The sequence below is a fragment of the Periplaneta americana genome, chromosome 2 (genome assembly GCF_040183065.1).
Source record: "Periplaneta americana isolate PAMFEO1 chromosome 2, P.americana_PAMFEO1_priV1, whole genome shotgun sequence".
NCBI lineage: Eukaryota > Metazoa > Arthropoda > Insecta > Blattodea > Blattidae > Periplaneta > Periplaneta americana.
Window position 1 is genome coordinate 8125276 of NC_091118.1, and position 20294 is coordinate 8145569.

Here is a 20294-nt window from a genome sequence, read left to right on the forward strand (position 1 = left end):
ACCTACACTTACACATAAATGGGATAATTAATTACATTTGAAAATAAGGGGTATAAAACGTAAATCATGTTAGCTCACTCCGTGTCACTGAACGTTATGCTCTTCCGAACTTTCGAAGCATTTCTCACAAGCCGACAACAGCACCTATAGAATTAAAACCGAACGAGATAAAACTTACTTGGCTAAACTAACCTTGAGGTAGTTTCCTTCGTATTCACCTTATACACCTTGCATATACGAATCTGTGACAAGTTAGGTTTGGTTAGTTTAGGCTTTGTTATGCATTGGATATACGATCAACTGCATCTTCACAAACAATCAAATTCAACGATTTTCACTTCCGAAATCACCGAAACTACCTCAGCGCTAGTTTAACCTGAGCAACTGTCTCTCCACAAAAAAATTCCTTATAAATGTAATGATTTTCACATCCGAAATTGCCGAAACTACTTCAGCGCTAGTGTCACCTTCTTATTATAAATTATATAGTGATTACACGATTTAAATAATAATAATAATAATACTAATAATAATAATAATAATAATAATAATAATAATAATAATAATAATACCATTGTTTACCAATACTTTATCTTGTGTAAAATCCTGTCTGAACAACTGTCTTGTTCTGTAATTATTTTCCATTGTTTTTCCGAATACTGATGTTTCGTTAATTTTTATTCTGACTCAATATTATAATGTTAATGCACGACTTAAAATAATTTATCGATTATATTATATACAATAAAAAGGATCAATTTTTAAAACGATTAGGATAATCACATAGCCTCAATTTCTCCGCACTCAACTACATTAAAAATTATCAACTGATCCATATCTGCAATCAACTACGATAAAACCTCTTGGTATATGAGGTTAACTTTTTACATGTTACTGTTCAGTTAGATTAGTATTTATTTGTTAATGGTACATGTACATAATTTATTTGTTGGATTTTCCCATATAAACCACTGAAGTGTGGCGTGTATAGAGAAATCGTATTCACATTGCACTGCTCTTCAATATTTCCTGTTAATTTTTATCGGTGTGACAAAATATCGGTATAATTCATGCATATTGTGCTTACTTAGCGATATAAAATATCGGTGTGACAAAATCACAGATAAAAGTCACAGATATTTAATTGTCACAGTCACAGTTGTCACAGATACTTGAAAATATCGTTTAAGCTCAACTCTAGTGGCGTGTATAGAGAAATCATATTCACATTGCACTGCTCTTCAATATTTCCTGTAAATTTTTATCGGTGTGACAAAATATCGGTATAATTCATGCATATTGTGCTCACTTAGCGATATAAAATATCGGTGTGACAAAATCACAGATATTTAATTGTCACAGTCACAGTTGTCACAGATACTTGAAAATATCGTTTAAGCTCAACTCTAGTGGCTCTTATCTAACTCGTTGCTTCCGACATTCGACCGTGCCTAAGCAACTTTCTTCAGTGTCGCCAACTCGATTTTTAAAAATCCGCTGTTAAGCCGTGCGGAAACAGCTAAATTGCTGTATTGTCAATGTAAAATTATATTAGTTTGCCGCTGTGAGTGCTAAAAATACCCGCAAAATCCCTATATCAGCAATATAAATTTCATACATTTTGCGCGCTAAACTAATGCCGAAAAACGCTATATCTAGCAGGAAAACCGCTTGTTTGGCAACACTGCTTTTCTTAGCTCTGGAATTCAGATGTTTGTTTTTGAAGTAGCATCATTGGTTTAAAGTGACCAATGACAACTTGACAAGAGTGTCTGAGGTGTTGTGACTGTCACGTGACTGGGTGTGGTGGCTGATAGGAAGTACACAGTTTGCAGTTATATTTTCCTTTGTTCTCCTTGACGTCGGTAGTTTATTTTGAGTCTGTTGCTGTGGAATTGCTGGTGTTCTGTAGAAGTAAGTACAATAATTATTACAGTCAGTCACCCAATCGTGTTATAGTTTTCACTGTGTATTTGCTCAAGTAAATGGAATGTTGTGAACTTCTTGCACTGTGGTTACTTCAACAGCGACAAGAGTGTGACAACATCACACATTTCAATGCAATTATTATTCTGCTCGGTTCATTTTACTGTATTAGATTTACAGTTTTTGTGAACTACAAGAATATAAGTAGACCACACAAAATAACTTTATTATAGACCTAACTAATCATATTTGTTACATTAACAAGTTGGTATTGCAACGTGCTAACCATTGAAATTTAATAAGGTATTTCATCTTTGCAACAAGTTTCGGAGTTCATTTTGCCGTTATAATGGATAATAGCGAAAACGTTTTAACGAAAGTGTCGATGACGAGAGCGCCAGTCACGTGACTAGGTATGGGAAGTACGTAGTTATAAAATCAATGTGGCTTATTCAGAGTCATCTTTGTTCCCCGTGATCAATGACGAGAGCGCCAGCGGTATTGCGGCAGTCACGTGACTAGATATGGGAAGTACGCAGTTTGCAGTTATAAAATCAATGTGGATTTTTCAGCCTTTGTTTTCCGTAACATCGTAGTTGATTGTGACCGATTAACAAATATATTCCCATTTTCGACATCGTTGGTATTTTATAGGAGTAAGTACAAATGGATAACTTCCTAGTTTCGGTAGTTTTCACTGTGTTTGCTCGTTAAATGGAATGTTGGGAGTTGTGCCACAAACTCTTGCGTGCATAAGCCTATACAAATTCTACGTGGTAACCAACTTTAAGGGAAGACTCCACTGAAAATCATGAAAATTTTTCCAAATTTTTTTAGCTATTTCACTTATTCAGAATTTATATTTTCATACCCCAAATGGATTCAGCTCAATTCTGATTACAAATACTCGTATGTTTACACTTTTTAAATTAAGGCTGGAAGGGGGCGTGGAATTTAAAGAGCTGTCAAAATTGTTTTTCATCGAAGAATTCTTTTTCAAAATTTCAGATTACAAATCTAGTAACTTTTTGTTGGCTCCCTGAAGTTACTAGATGAATGTAGCGGAGGAGAATATTAATTTACATAAATATTCATTTTATTTTCAAATCTATTTTTCTGTGTTCATTGTTGTTGATTCAGCACCAACTTTCTTATACCAAATATTAATCAATCTGGATGAAATTTTTACTGCAAGTATTTATGAGGTAGCTGCATGTTTCTATGCATTTATTTTGTGAGAAATGCTGCTAGCAGCATTAAGAAAAATATTACTGTGCGGTATCTGAACAGAAAAGAAAACTAATATATTATGCATAATAATAATAATAATAATAATAATAATAATAATAATAATGGAAAATGCGCAGTTTAATAAATATAATGATGTTGCAGTTCATTGACTGAACGGTACCTAACGTATATAAACTTACGAATTGTGAAATTAAAAATATTTTCATCGCATAGTCTTCCTCATTACGAGTAGAGATTAGAGCAGACGTTTCAATAGACCTCGGAGCATTTCATCCTCTCCTCTCCCTTCTTAAGATCAGTCAGCAGTTCGTGATCTTCGAATGACGTCACTGACTGCAACGTTTGGATGAATAAATCAACCGTTCCAATGCAACCCACAGAAACTGTCACAGACATTTAATTTAGAATATTGTTTTGTAAAATTCTAGGATGTTTTAATTATGTTTTTATAAGACTAAACTAGACGTACTAGAAGTTCAAGTAATTTTGGAAGTAAAAATCGACATTTTAAGGCATAGGTGGAGATGAAATGATTTCCTTGCTGGGGAGGGACACATTTGGATAATAAAATAAGCTGTTAAGTCACAAATACGTAATCTTATCATGAGCATACGAATCTCCCACACATATAAAAAAGACATACATTGATTTACATACACAATGAAAAAATAAACATTCACCATGCCTTCTGAAATCTATACCTTGCTTAGTTAAGTACAGAAAAATGACAATTATATCAAATAAAAGCTAAACTAGCAGTGAGGTAGTTCCCTTAGTACTCTGCTTATATTAATCTGTGACAGGTTAGGTTTGGTTAGTTTAGGATTTTGTTGTGCCTTGCATATACGATCAACTGCATCTCAAAAAAAAAAAAAAAAAATGCCTTATAAATTCAACGGGTAATTATTTACATCTCTGCCAAATGTAGATAGCAATGGCTAAGCGGCCTAGGTATGTGACAAAGTTAGTGGGTTAGTTGCTTATTATATCCCCTTAACTAACCCTCTAACCTTGTCGCATACCTCGACCAAATTTAGCGGAAATGTAAATAATTACCATTCAACGATTTTCACTTATCACCAGAACTACCTCAGTGCTAGTTTCACCCAAATAAATATTGTCGATTTTTTTAAAACAAAATTCTAAGATCTATTTGTGAACTAGAGAGCTGTGCCATCACTGATTCTGTAGGATACTACTTATTTGTCCACTTCGTCATTTGTTACCACTTGTATGGTCATTAGTTGTAGGTTGAATGTCATCACTCGCATTCATAAGAGATGCACAAACACACTTACCCGTAGTATTAGCAGGTCCTTCATGAATGAACTTTCACTGTAAAATGTTCCAGGTTTGTCCCAACTTTTCTTTCTTACCCATACTATGAAAACATAAATACCGTAATGAATACCTGTACAGTCGAATGTGTCTAATTCTATGGCCGTGTCTCAAAGCTCAAGTTCATACTATACACTAGTGACTAGCAACTAGGTGACTTGTAAACTGCACTCTAGGGAGCTTTGGACATGTATGCTTGAAACCCGGCCTTCTTCATAGACTATTTTTCTAAAAAACCATGACATCACGATGCAGCACTAAATTAAGACCGTGTCTCAAAGCTACATTTTCAGCTGAAGTGAACTAGATTGTGGACTAAATAGTCGGATGTGACGTCAGAAGTTATGATCCAAAGCTACATAGTACATAGCAATCAAGTCCGTAGTAGCTATTAAACGAAAATGCTTGATTGATTGTTGGCTTGTTCACTAAACAAACATGGATACCTCATCAGCAATTGAGGTTATTAAATCTTAAAATGCTTTGGAAGTGAAATAATATAAATATAATGTAGAATAACACGTTAACTTTGAACACTGACATTGTTAGTACCTTCTGTACAATGTTTTAAACATTATTGTAATGTATTAGGCCCTTATCTTTTCCACATAATTCGTAATGAAACTGCATTAGGACACTGCCTTCTTAATTTAATGTTGCACCGTGATGTCATAGTTTTTAGAAAAGTAATCTATGAAGAAGGCCATGTTTCAAGCATACATGTCCAAAGTTCCCTAGTGTGTAGTTTACAAGTCACCTAGTTGCTAGTCACTAGTGTGTAGTATGGACTTGAGCTTTGAGACACGGCCTAAGAAGAAACATTGTACAGAAGGTACTAACAATCTCAGTGTTCTGACGTCACATCCGGCTATTAAGGCCGTGTCTCAAAGCTCAAGTCCATACTACACACTAGTGACTAGCAACTAGGTGACTTGTAAACTATACACTAGGGAGCTTTGGAAATGTATGCTTGAAACATGGCCTTCTTCATGGACTATTTTTCTAAAAACCATGACATCACGGTGCAGCACTAAATTAAGAAGGCAGTGTCCTAATGCAGTTTCATTACGAATTATGTGGAAAAGATGAGGGCTTAATATATTACAGTAATGTTTAAAACATTGTACAGAAGGTACTAATAATATCAGCGTTCAAAGTTAACGTGTTATTCTACATTATATTTACATTATTTCACTTCCAAAGCATTTTCAAATTTCATAACCCCAATTGCTGATGAGGTATCCATGTTTGTTTAGTGAACAAGTCAGCAATCAAGCAAGCATTTTCGATTACTAGCTACTACGGACTTGATTGCTATGCACTATGTAGCTTTGGATCATAACTTCTGACGTCACATCCGGCTATTTAGTCAACAATCTAGTTCACTTCAGCTGAAAATGTAGCTTTGAGACACGGCCTAAATCCTGAATAATTTGAACTTTCGGTCGCCCGCTTGACATTTCTATACAGCGCAATGTTAAAAATCGTCTGCAATTGGATTTTTCCTGATAATTCGAAGTGAAATTCATCGAAATTCAATTCCGAAATTACGAAAATCAGCTCGCAGTATAGCGCAAGCAGATTGTCGCCCTAAAAAAATCTCATGAAGAATGGCCAGGATATCCCGAGAAACCCTTGCCTACAATCGACTGAGCCTGGACCACATCCAGAAAGTAGTGCTATGTTGAAGGACAAGAAAATGTGAGTGAAATAATTTTCCAGTCTCCCAACAAACTCGAATTTTAGATGAATCAAATATTAAAAAACAAAAAATTCAAGCTATTTTAACAATCTTTGAATGTCCTGTGTTTTGACAATGTTGTACAAAATCTTAAATAGGCCTACAAAGTTTTGTTTTTACTGTAGGCACCATCGCATACGGGGCACAATGGTTCAAGCTTTGAGGAATAATGGTTTCACCATCTACGAGGTTTCTGATCTGGCCACATATCTGCATAGATATAATTGCGTTTAAAACAAACTCCAAATCTGGAGTAATCCTGGACTCTACAGCCCAGTTTGAGTCTCATAGTGGCCAGCCAGAAGTGGTAATTTTGAGGAAAAAGCTATATATTATCCCACAATCGATTGTTAGAAACTAAAGTACAATCTAGACAATTTGACAGTAATGGGATTCATGGCTGGAGCATGGGAAACCATTCCAAAATGTTTGCTCATTTCTGGACATCAAAGGGATTAGATAAAGCACTTCTCCTTCGATTGGCCATTATCACTTTTAAGGGGTCTGCTTCAATTTTGAGAAATCATCTTTATGGGTGTAATAATTAATGTGTTTTATTTAAGATTGAAGATTGCGATTTCTATAAGTTTAAAATTGTAAATCTCATATTGTAGTTCGTAAACAAAGATTTTACATTCATTAAAATTATTTTTTGTAACATTTTGTCCTTATAGCAACCCTTTAATAAGGGAAGTTCTTTACAATGAACTACTGTATATTGAATTTTTATACAAGAGGTTCTGGATGCAATATACATGCAAGCTCCAAAAAAAAAAAAGTTGATATTTATGTATTTCTCCAGAAAAGCTACACCAAAGACGCCATAATTTTCTTCTGCTTCATTGGCTTCTATGAGATGTATATAGTGTTAAACACGTGGTTTTAGTTTGTAGCCACAAATACTTTCGGTATAAAAATCGTATGATACTTATCTGTATATTCTAATACATTGTTGTGCTCCTCCCCCCTACTTGTTACAAATACAACACTCGAGAGGATGCTGTGCATTATAATTATGAAACAACCTGTAAAGTGAATGGACATGCAGGAAACTCTGTCAGGAAGTTTACAAATACATCGTGTGAACCAGTAACACAGAATAGCTTACTACTGTATAATTAAGTGCCCGTCTTGTATAATATCGTGCATACCAGATATTTTAATAAGAAACTGCAAAATTCTGTAGAACATGGGTTCCGTATTTACATACTTCTGCACCCAGAACAGTAGCATCCTCCGTCCAACGTTGTTTGAGATTTTCTTTCGAATTTTAATCCTTGCTTTGGTATTATAGTTCGCGCCACGGATTTTGGCAGATGGATTTTGTTAATGTGAACTCGAGAGCGAGTTCCTCACCGCTGCAAGATCGGTTGTTATCTCTGTCGCAGCTGGAATGGGTAGGACATAAGAGTAAACATGCACGCCCGAGTGTTCTATTGGACTCTGGACAGTCACCTCCAAAAACTAAACAAATATTACAGTAGTCTATATGTGTCTCTGGTATTCCCAAGTAACTAGTTCGATTAATTAAAATGTGTCTCAATGAAACTTACAGCAGAGGTCCCGTATAGGCCAGTTTCTATCTGATGCTTTTCCAATTCACTGCGGGCTAAAGCAAGGAGATGCACTATCACCTTTACTTTTTAACTTTGCTCTAGAGTATGCCATTAGGAAAGTTCAGGATAATAGAGAGGGTTTGGAATTGAACGCGTTTCATCAGCTGCTTGTCTATGCGGATGACGTGAATATGTTAGGAGAAAATCCACAAACGATTAGGGAAAACACGGGAATTTTACTGGAAGCAAGTAAAGAGATATGGTTGGAAGTAAATCCCGAAAAGACTAAGTATATGATTATGTCTCGTGGCGAGAATGTTGTACGAAATGGAAATATAAAAATTGGAAATTTATCCTTCGAAAAGGTGGAAAAATTCAAATACCTAGGAGCAACAGTAACAAATATAAATGATACTCGAGAGGAAATTAAACACAGAATAAATATGGGAAATGCCTGTTATTATTCGCTTGAGAAGCTTTTATCATCTAGTCTGCTGTCAAAAAATCTGAAAGTTAGAATTTATAAAACAGTATATTACCGGTTGTTCTGTATGGTTGTGAAACTTGGACTCTCACTCTGAGAGAGGAACATAGGTTAAGGGTGTTTGAGAATAAGGCGCTTAGGAAAATATTTGGGGCTAAGAGGGATGAAGTTACAGGAGAATGGAGAAAGTTACACAACACAGAACTGCACGCATTGTATTCTTCACCTGACATAATTAGGAACATTAAATCCAGACGTTTGCGATGGGCAGGGCATGTAGCACGTATGGGCGAATCCAGGAATGCATATAGATTGTTAGTCGGGAGACCGGAAGGAAAAAGACCTTTGGGGAGGCCGAGACGTAGATGGGAGGATAATATTAAAATGGATTTGAGGGAGGTGGGATATGATGATAGGGACTGGATTAATCTTGCACAGGATAGGGACCAGTGGCGGGCTTATGTGTGAATTTTTTAAGCAGGTCTTCTCTGAATCTCAATTTTGCAACACATTCCTCATAGGCTACGTCTTGTTGAAGTTGGTTAAAATAGCAAGCATGGCTCGAACAGTTTCTAAATTAATTCAAAATTTTATAGATCTCCACATGTTCACAAAAGAAAAAAATATTTCTTCACTGAACATTATATCAAGATGGAGAGATATTTCGATCAACTTCTGGAGTTTTACATACAAAATCATTTTCTCGGTGAAAATTAAAAGAAAAAAAATTCACTCCATTTTGGGCAAAAATCAGTATTTTCTTCATTCTAGGTGCTATTTTCTCTGAAGTCACATATTTTTTCAAGAAATTTCGTAAAATAAATTATTTCATCCAGATCAAGTTCATATACATCTGAAGAAAAATAACATAATAAATTATCTCTTCAAATTTTTCTCTATCTGGATACATCTTAGCAATATACTCGTACATCCCACAAATATCTTGAATGAATTATCTAAGTGCAATGATATTTCAACAGTATTTTCATAAAGTTATAATAATTAACATTGAAAATCCGGGGATATCTGGAGACAAATTATTAAATTTGGTTACTGTCCTCGGGAAATGGGAATGTCTGGTAACTGTAAACTATGACCCGTTTAGATAAACGAGATTTTGTTTGTTACTGTTTTATGGCACATGCTCAGTTGTAATTAATGTTAGTAAACATTGCAAAGTTAATAAAATAGTCACACAGGAAGACTTTGTGGTATGGACAGGGGCGGCCTGTCCTTATGTGCTACAATTCTACAGCACAATAATAATTTTGCTCAAATAAAGTGTTTGCAATACCATAGTATCTGATCTGCCATTTGACAATTTCCCGTTGTTATGTTCATGACGCGTTATGGAGTGTTTAGTCTTCGCTCTTCGCTGCCTCAGGGGGTTCGTTGTGTTACTCAAAACTTACATGAGAATGTAGACAGTTAATGCGCATGTCGAAGCTGAAATCACTGCTCTGATTGGCTATTTTTACGCGGGGAAGTGCTGTAGTCAGCTTCAGCACAACACAGCTTGGAGATTGCAAAAGTAAAGTGTAAGGAAAGAATGCTTGTTTGTGGAGGAACTCGGAACTATGTACAATGTATTTGGTAATTCAAATGTTCGACTGCTGCTGCCATCTACCAGTTTTTTGAGGTTCCTCCTGAATCAGTCAGCAAGCGACGGAAAATTGAATCCCAGAAAATTGATGCCAAGGAGGCATGTATCCGTATAATTCAGGAAACTACTCATCGTTTCCAATCTTTAAGCTACCTAGACGCAACAAAATTGTTAAACAGCGAATTTTTTGACAATTTTTGCATAATTTTCCTGAACGCGAACATGAAGTTGCTGTCAACAGCTATACTGTACTGAACAAAAGAATGTTAAAGACAACTTGGAGTTCTATACGGAAGATCCGACTTCCGAAATATAGATGGCTGTTCAATTGTTACAAAACATAGTCTCCAACAATTCACGGGATACATTCTGTGAAGTAACGAAGTTGTTAAATATTTTGGTTACAACACCAATGACCACTGCTGAGCCAGAAAGATGTTTTTCTTGCTTGAAACGCATAAAAACGTTTTTAAGGAACACTATGTCCCAGGATCGCCTCACTGCTCTTGCAATACTGTCAATAGAAAAGAGTATAATGTCCAGGATGGAGGGATTTAACGTTTAACACCAGGGTAATTGGCAAGTTCTGCAGTAGAAAGGAACTCCATATTTCGTCACTAGGCGAGTCTCAAATTAAGATAAATGCATATAAGTGTATACAGTAGGCCGATATAGAGATTGTAGCACACTCATTATTTTGACCACCAGCCGCTACTGGGTATGGACACTCTCTTATTCCTGTTTACTTGTTCGCAGAATGGAGAAACCACATGCTATGCCTGGGCAGATGATGAGGTTGAAGACTTTAGAAGAGCAACTGGCACAGTTGTTGCCACTTCTTGAGAAGTTGGGGACACAGTCCGTATGTGCCTCTGAGGATGAAAAGTTGAAGGAAAATGAAGGATTGAAAAATGAGATTGAAGTTCTGAAAAACAAACTGAAAATGAAAGAAGACGAACTACAAAACAAGGAGGAGGAACTGAAGAAAATTAAGGAAGTGGTAAGTGATGAGGTGTTGCCGTGGTTACAGTTACAAGGAGCTTTGTATATTATTTGTGTGTGCATCGTACATGAAATCTTCACAGTATTCATTTTATAGTCAAGTTGTCTCATATCTGAGCTTTCCCTGAACCAGATTTATTTTTAATTATAGAATGAAGCAGATAATAATAATTTCTTCACTCTCCCACTTTATTATGTAAATAAGTCCACAGATTAGAACGTGTTTAACCTCGTTACGTCTCGAAACTACCAGTTTCGTTACATTTCACGAATGCGCATTCAAATAAAAACCAGTTGCAAAACCTAATGTCGTCATGTAAACTAGCCTTCAGTGATTAACGGAAAGCTCTTGTTCTGAAGATGTGTCATTCAGTGTAAATTCACATTTAAATCGCCTTGAAAATGTGATTATTCATTGTAAGGGTTGACATACTAGGAAAACAGCTATAAAAGACTTTTTCTTTGTTCAAAAAAATGAAGTACTTACCGGTACTGTAAATGTCTTTGATATATTACATAATGGAGTAATACTGTGCTACTGTCCATGAAAGTTGTAATTGAATAAGAAAATTATAACTCGTACTATATATATGCGTAAGTCGAAATTACAATAACCGTCTAATATGCAGTCCTGATAAATCTGGGTTTACACATGGTTCCTTGAAGAGCATCTTGTGGAGGTTTATCACAATAATGATAATAATAAATTTTTTGCGATGCATCCTGGTAGCTTCCACTGTATATATAGTAGCGTGCAAATTAATCCGAACAACGTAATTACTTATGCAAAAACACTCAAACGGGATTAAAAAAAGGATCTAAGACATACCTCAGTAATCTATGTGGCCTCCCTTGTTCCTAATAACAGCTCTGAGAGATTTGGCATGGATTCCACTAATTTCCCACAAATATTCTTCATTTCTTCATCGCGAAACCATACACCAATGAGGGCAGAAATCATCATCTCCTTTCTAGAACAATCCATTTTTTGCATTCTTCTTTTGCAAATTGACCACAAGTTCTCAATGGGGTTGATGTCGGGTGAGTTGCCTGCCCAGGGGAGTACCTGAATATTCTTCTTGTTGAAGAATTCTGTAGTTTTTCGAGACATATGGCATTGTGCCAGGTTTTGTTGGAACACACCTCTGCCATCCGGAAATGATTTTTGCAGCTGGGGTACGATTCTGGTTTCCAGTCAGTGAATATATTTGTCACAATTCATCATTCCCTTGGTAGGTATTAATGCTCCAGGCCCTTCATGTGTAAAACGACCCCAAAACATTACTTTAGGGGGTATTTGGGTGCTTGTTGGAGATGAGCTGCTGTTACTTTTTCAGATCCTTTCCGTACGTAAGAAACACGGTGGCCGTGGACCTCGAAATGAGACTCATCGAAAAAAAAGTACATTCTTCCAGTCATTCACTGTCCAGTGTTGATGTAATTTTGCCCACATTAAGCGTTTTTTGCACATAACAGGGGTTAGCAGTTGCTTCTTAATAGGCTTACGAGCCCTTCGTCCAGCTTCCAAAAGCCTACGCCGCACTGTTGTGACGTGAATATTCGCCCCAGTGGTAGCCATTAACTCGCGGGTTAAGTCGACAGCAGTTAGTCTAGGATTTAATTTACTTTTCCTGACAATTAAACGATCATCTGCAGGTGAAGTCTTCCTTTTCCGGCCACAGTTTCCTTTTTTCTGGGGTGTGATGGATCCAGTCTCCCTGTATCGTTTTATGATCGAATTAACAGTAGCCAAACCGATGTGACATTCTGCAGCAATTTGCCTCTGTGTCATAGAAGAATGCTCTGCTAATGTTATAATTTTAGACCGTTTTCGTGGAGTTGTATCCATTTGTGAAGACGACAGAATGTACACAGGATTGCAGTATTAAGTCTTCAACACAACTGAAATGCTTATAAGTACAAAACGACAGGCAAAATGTCACATATTATAAAAAAAATAATGACAGACCTTCAACAATGGAATTACACGTACTACAGATGTCAGTTAAAGCGGTATGAGCAGCTGTGAGGCCAACAATGACAGAAAATGTAAAAATATGTTGTGTTCGGATTAATTTGCACGCTACTGTAGTACATACTACAGAACGTCCATATGATAAAAACCTCCATAAGGTCTAAATGTCCATACGGTGAATATGTCCATACAACAGAAAGCCCATATGATAAAATGTTCAAAAGGTGAAAATGTCCATAATGTCAAACATCCTTAATGTCCAAGTTCAAAGGAAAATTCTACTTGAATAGAATACAATAAATTTATTCAATAACTCGTACAAATAAGTTATTAATCATTGGAAACTGGAGCCTCACTTTTAAGATGGTATCCAATACTTTTAAGGTAGCTATATGAGAATTTCTTCATTCTCTTTGTACCTGTTGTAGTTTCTCACAATCTGGAGAATTTGTCTTTGATTCGTCAAATACATTTTATTCACCGGCTCTTTAATTTGTATACCCTCCTCTTGCTTGCAATATTTGTGTTCAAAATTCATTTCCTTCAGGCTTTAGGCACTATATAAATCGCCACATGGATGGATGATGTACAGCCAACGCTCTTCCTCTTGCCTTAACACGGTTCAAGGTACACTCTTCACTTCTATACCTGCTTCATCGGCACTATGTAAATGCTTATCTGTGCCATCCCGCAAAACCCGAATGTTATCCAGGTTGCTGTTAGTTATCATTGCAGCATTACAAATTTTCTTTCTCTTCATCGCCAATATATTTCTGTCCTATCTCTATTAAAGTCATGATGTTGGTACAGGTACCCACGAAAAGAAAGAAGTGGCTTACCCTTCTGTGATGGCACTAACTGAGGATTTCGTTCCATCTTCAAAAATTTCAGTTCTGGTTAATTCTGTACTTGAAAATTTTTACATAGATTACTATAACTACCTTGAACAATGAATATAGTGTACATTATAGAGCTACGGACATTATGACTGGACATCATAGAACTATGCACATTTTGAACCTGGACGATTTAACATGGACATTTCAACGTGGACATTATTCCATGGACATTATAATCCTGGACTTTAAATCTGGTAACCATCCTGGTATTATTTTATTCATAACTAGGCCTACACCCTTCATTGTCACAAAATATTATAAGGTATTATGAGAAAGTATTTTTCTCGTTTTAAATACTAAGTTTTTTTCCCCTTTGTTTTTACTGTATAAATACGTTAATGCATTGGCAGAAGAATTCAAATAATGTTTGTCTGTCTTATAGGAGACGGAGCAGAAGTACCAGCAGATCGTGCAGTTGTTCAAATCAATTCCTGGCAATGACTTGGAGAGAGCTAAAGGTTCTGCTAGTAGAGGCAACACTGTCGCTATGCAGTTCCTGCTTGACATTGAAATTGATGTTGATGTAACAGATGGTTCCAAGAGGACGCTGTTGCACTTGGCAGCGGAAGCCGGTCACACGGACATGGTGCAGGTCCTTTTGAACTCGGGTGCCCATATAAATGCTGCAGCAAATGATGGGGCCACGCCCTTGAACTTGGCGGCTGGTAGAGGCCACCTGGAAGTGTGTAGGCTGCTTCTTGATGCCCAGGCACAGGTGAAGAAGAGGGGAGTGGAAAGAGCAAGAAGTGCGCTGCATAGCGCTGCCTATAGAGGTCGTCTAAAAGTGTGTGAGTTGCTACTTGCTAAAGGAGCTGATGTGAACGTATTAGATGGCAGTCAGAACACTCCACTGCACCTGGCAGCAAAGGGAGGACACGTGGATGTGTGTGAGTTGCTGCTTGCTGCCAAAGTATGGATGAACAGGAAGGAACAATACGGTAAGACTGAACTGCATTACGCTGCCCATGAAGGTCATCTTGAAGTGTGTGAGTTACTGCTTGCTAAAGGAGCTGATGTGAACGTATTAGATAGCAGTCAGAACACTCCGCTGCACCTGGCATTAAAGGGAGGACACGCGGATGTATGTGAGTTGCTGCTTGCTAAAGGAGCTGATGTGAACGTATTAGATAACAGTCAGAACACTCCGCTGCACCTGGCATTAAATGGAGGACACGTGGTTGTGTGTGAGTTGCTGCTTGCTGCCAAAGTAAGGGTGAACAAGAAGGATCAATATGGTAAGACTGAACTCCATTACGCTGCCCATGGAGGTCATCTTAAAGTGTGTGACTTGCTACTTGCTAAAGGAGCTGATGTGAACTTATTAGATAACAGTCAGAACACTCCACTGCACCTGGCATTACAGGGAGGACACGTGGAAGTGTGTGAGTTGCTTGCTAAAGGAGCGGATGTGAACGTATTAGATGGCAGTCAGAACACTCCACTGCACCTGGCTGCACAGGGAGGGCACGTGGAAGTGTGCAGTATTCTTCTTTCTGCCAGAGCAGAGGTCAGCAAGAAAGGAGGACAACACAGGAGTGCACTGCATTATGCCGCAGAACGGGGCCACCTCAAATTGTGTGAGTTGCTACTTTCTAAAGGAGCAGATGTGAACGCCGAAGACACCTCACTGACATCTTCACTTCAACTGGCTGCAGAGAGAGGACACGTGGATATATGTAGGGTGCTTGTTGCTGCCAAAGCACAAGTGAACAAAACGAGAGAAAATGGTGAGACGGCACTGCATTGCGCTGCACGAGGAGGCCACTCTAAAATTTGTGAGTTGCTACTCTCTAATGGAGCACAGCCGAACATAGAAGATTACAAGAGGATCTCTCCACTGCACCTGGCTGCACAGAAAGGACACGTGGATGTCTGTGGGATACTTCTTGCTTTTAAAGCACAAGTGAACAAGAAGGAAGAGTCCAGTAGGACTGCTCTGCATTACGCTGCTCAGGCGGGCCACCTCAGAGTGTGTGAGTTTCTAGTCTCTAAAGGAGCAGAGGTGAATGCGAAAGATCGCAATGACAGATCTCCACTGCAGCTTGCTTCAAGTAATTATAAACATTCTGTGGTGCAGTTCTTACAATCCAAACAGATATTGTAGCTCCTCATTCTACTTCTGTGGGCGGGTAAGTTATGACAGTCAACATTTATAAATTCACTGGCTTCATTTATACACCGACGGATCCTTGATCTCCAGAGAACAAGGTGCCGGTGCAGGTGTTACGTGCTGTTTCTTCTCACTTTATACTCGTAGATCTCTTGGGTATGGAACAACAAGTTTTGATGGAGAAATGATTGCAATAAGTGAACGTCTCAGGAATCTTCTGTGTCACATCAGTAAATTTAAAAATGGAGTTATATTGTCAGACTCCAAAGCAGCTATTCTATCAATAGTCTCTAAACACACACCTTCATTTCAAACAGCAGAAATAACTAAAATGCTCTCTCAATTAATATCACTCAATAAAAGAATTGTATTCCAATGGATACCATCCCATTGTGGAATTCTGGGAAACGAGAATGCGGATGCTTTAGCAAAGAAGGGCAGCACTGCTACTTACAGACCTGTTACTAAGTCTACGTATTACTCTGTAAAAAGATTTATGAAATCTACATACTTAGACTTCAACAAACAAAATTTGATAACACAATCCCAAGGGAAAAAATGGAACTCTCTGCATCAAAATCCACAGTTAATTCCCGATTTACCACGAAAATCGTCTGTAGCTGCATTTAGATTGGCAACAGGCCATGATTGTTTGGCCAAACACCTGCATAGAATTGGAATATATCAGTCCCCTAACTGTCCATTGTGCAACTCAAACCAAGAAATGGATTCGGAACACCTCAAAATCTGTGCTTCAGTGGCTGGCCATGATAATATGTTTGAAAAATATTGGAGTGCAAGAGGTCAAATGACTTTATTGTCAAACGCCTGGCATTAGAAAACAACAACAACATTTATAAGTTCGTGAGTGTTAGGAAGTGCACACACCATAACTGCAAGTTCATACACCAGAAATCCTACTAAATAAGTATAAGCAGGGGTAGAGAAATCCCAGGTGCCAGGTCGTCGCCATAGCGCCTAAAAATTTTTATGTGATGCCTGATTTTTTTTTTAAATTCAGTTAAAGATTTTTTAAAAATTTCGATTTCTTTCATGTCGGTACAACTAATACATAATGTTAACAAAAGAGGGTCATAGGAAGAAGTTGCGTGTGTAATGTGTTTTATTAATTAAGTATAATGTTGTGTGGATAAGCTTCAGGGCTTCTACCGCGTTGTCTTGGTGTTGGTGGCTGACGTTTCGACCGCTGAGTTGTCATCTTCAGAGCAGTTGTTGGATAAGGAAATAGTCTGCGAGCTCGTATATATATAGTAGTCTCGATGGGGGGAGTACTTGTGGTGATAGGTCGTAGGTTCTCCTTCTGGCATCTGATTGGTCCTACGTTGTCCAATCTGGTTGAAGTTTGTATGAAGGGGAGTATTCATATTAAATACTGGCCCTCATAAGGTCCGAAAGAGTGACCTTGATACCGTGCCCGATGTCCGGAAGCTGCAGAAGCCTACGCAAACACTTAAGTATAATGTTGTTTAATATATATTTTACTAAAGGTGCCTTTACCTTAGCTCAAATGGTTCTGTCATTGTATGAGTGGATAAAATGTGGTGGTTCTTGAAGAAAAAAGGAGCTGGCAGCTGAAAATATTTTAGTTTGTCTGTCCCTGAGTATATGATAACGTGGATTTAAAGCTCATGAAAAATGTACCAATAAATCGACAAAATTACAGTTCCTGTAAAAGTAGCAATGCTTAGTGAATATGAATATACCAGTACCTTTATTCTCTGATACTTGAACCATGTGCTTTTATTGTCCAAAATCAGTAAGGCCACAAATCTCTTCACTGTATAAATGTGATGTTATTTAAATGGCTGCTTTATAGGAATAAACTCATCATATGAGAAGAAAGAGTGTCAGCCAAGAGAGAAATACGGAAATATTGCTTGATATTGAATTTCCTACTGGTAATGACAATATGTGGTGTGGATGCTCGAAATTAGGTTGAAATCCTTGACACTCCCTCCCTGCAACATAGAGTTGCACATTCTTCTAGTATAGAACCCTCTTCATCTTTATGATATAGGTACACAGCAGACTTCCCAGGTTTAAGATCGTGAATGTTGAAAGTGTTTGTTTGCCCATAGTTATTGTAGGTAGAATGTTTCTTGGACTCGAGTGTTTGGTGTAAAAGAAGATTTTCTATAAAATCAAAGGCTATATCACCAACACCATATTATACATAACAATGTAAAATTTCCTGCTTATTGATCAGCATAGAAAATATGCAATGCTGCCACACTACAAACAACGAAATGCCGCACTTAAAGGTAGATAGTGGTGAAATTGTTTTCTCCCCATACTGTATGAGCGCCATTTAAAGTACGAGAAGAGATGTGACAAAATTATTTTCTTTGCTGTTCACAGTTCACATTTAAGCCTCTGATTGTATAAAAATCTAAAAATGGCATATTCTACCTTAACGCCACAAAATCACAGTTTAATTTGATTTATTATTGTCTTGCCCAGTGGCGGTTCCTCGAAGGAGGGAAGGGAGGAACGTCCTCCTCACATTTTCTTCTTTTGAAAGTAAATACCAAATAAAATATGTGCCTTGAAATTCGAGGAAGATTCGATAAGTTTTAAGTTCACAGCTATAAGAAAAACTCGGTTGATCGAGTTTTAAATGACGCGCGCTCATGTGCTGTAGAAAACTGTGAGAAAAATGCGAGATTGTCTGTGTGGAGCAAAGGCACTCCATTCCTCCTCTACTGCAGTTAACACGCATAGACAACAGCGCGCTAGCGGCCAGAGAAAGAAGCAGAGTTTTAAAGCGAGTAAATGAACGAAGTGGGAGGAGATCCTCCTCTGAATCAGCGCATGGGCGGGAAATATAGAAACCGACTGGTCGTGCAGCAAGCTCGCTACTGCTGCCACCTAACGATGTTGCATTCAACTGGACTATAACACATCTAGGAGGAGACACAACAAAAACAATTTTAATGCAACGCTATGAAAGACACCATGTAAACTTTTTTTTAATTATAAATCAAAAATATTATTCATTGCACTTTATATAGACTACTATTCATGGTTTGAAACTTTCGTGGATATTTGAAAATTAAAGTTGGGTTTATGTAAAACAAAGAGGAAGTAGTTCTACGTAGTTGGCCCCTGAAATTCACTTCTATTCATTTTTACTAGACAGGGCAATAGCCAAGCTGTCAGTTTTGTACAAATATATTTGAAACTGAAAGTAGGTACTCCAAACTACATCATTTTTAACATAAAAAATTAATCGGCCACCGGCAGCTTTGAACAATAATGATAGTATAACTTTACAAGAACTGATATTCTTCAAAAGCATGTGATACTGAACTTGTAAAATGTACATGTGGAAATACAGACCACGTGGGTGGGTGCAGTGTTCTCGCTTTCCTCAGATTATTTCCCATTCCCATTTCCATAAAACGGTTCCGGTTACAAGTTAGTAGTTAGTCTCTTCCAACACGTGTGATGCTGTAGTGTGCTCGAAAAATGCTACGAGGTTGTGAATTTCCTTGTAATTGTTAATTTGTGCAATTATTCAACAATGAATGGAAGTGAAAACATAATATATTTTGGACTCAGTTTACAAGAAGAGATTAATGCTATACAGAAGGGAAGGCCAACCCCAACACTACCTGGTCTTACATGTATGTATGTAGACTAATTTGTAGCATGTTTCTCTCAAGAAGGTGTCATTTCGTGCTGTTAACTTCTTTCCTCCTCTTAAGAAATATGCAGGAGCCGCCACTGGTCTTGCCCCATACTAACAACATCAAATAGTGTAATTTGATTTATCATTGCTTGTCCTGTACTAACAACATCAAATAGTGTAATTTGATTTATCATTGCTTGTCCTGTACTAACAACATCAAATAGTGTAATTTGATTTATCATTGCTTGTCCTGTACTAACAACATCAAATAGTGTAATTTGATTTATCATTGCTTGTCCTGTAGTAACTATATCAAATAGTGTAATTTGATTTATCATTGCTTGTCCTGTAGTAACTACATCAAATAGTGTAATTTGATTTATCATTGCTTGTCCTGTAGTAACTACATCAAATAGTGTAATTTGATTTATCATTGCTTGTCCTGTACTAACAACATCAAATAGTGTAATTTGATTTATCATTGCTTGTCCTGTACTAACAACATCAAATAGTGTAATTTGATTTATCATTGCTTGTCCTGTACTAACAACATCAAATAGTGTAATTTGATTTATCATTGCTTGTCCTGTACTAACTACATCAAATAGTGTAATTTGATTTATCATTGCTTGTCCTGTAGTAACTACATCAAATAGTGTAATTTGATTTATCATTGCTTGTCCTGTACTAACAACATCAAATAGTGTAATTTGATTTATCATTGCTTGTCCTGTAGTAACTACATCAAATAGTGTAA

General features: G+C 37.2%; 1 protein-coding gene across 2 annotated transcripts; it reads left to right on the plus strand.

Annotated features, from left to right (window-relative positions):
• Positions 1 to 1763: 1763 nt before the first annotated feature.
• On the plus strand, positions 1764 to 19044 carry LOC138712432 (ankyrin-1-like). Of its 2 annotated transcripts, none has more exons than XM_069844247.1 (3): positions 1764 to 1914; positions 10656 to 10899; positions 14158 to 19044. In XM_069844247.1, exons 2-3 carry the CDS (start codon positions 10657 to 10659, stop codon positions 15877 to 15879), a joined length of 1965 nt encoding a protein of 654 aa, XP_069700348.1. In that variant the 5' UTR covers positions 1764 to 1914; position 10656; the 3' UTR covers positions 15880 to 19044. The 2 variants fall into 2 exon arrangements, with proteins under 2 accessions (XP_069700348.1, XP_069700357.1); XM_069844256.1 differs by lacking the exon at positions 1764 to 1914 and adding an exon at positions 2431 to 2582.
• The last annotated feature ends 1250 nt before the right edge of the window (positions 19045 to 20294 follow it).

What these genes read in the sequence shown, in the direction of transcription:
- LOC138712432 (XM_069844247.1), top strand. Translation starts at nt 10,657, where the DNA reads ATGGAGAAACCACATGCTATGCCTGGGCAGATGATGAGGTTGAAGACT. An exon ending in TGAAGAAAATTAAGGAAGTG is followed by an intron (nt 10,900 to 14,157) that starts GTAAGTGATGAG and finishes TCTGTCTTATAG; the next exon opens with GAGACGGAGCAGAAGTACCA.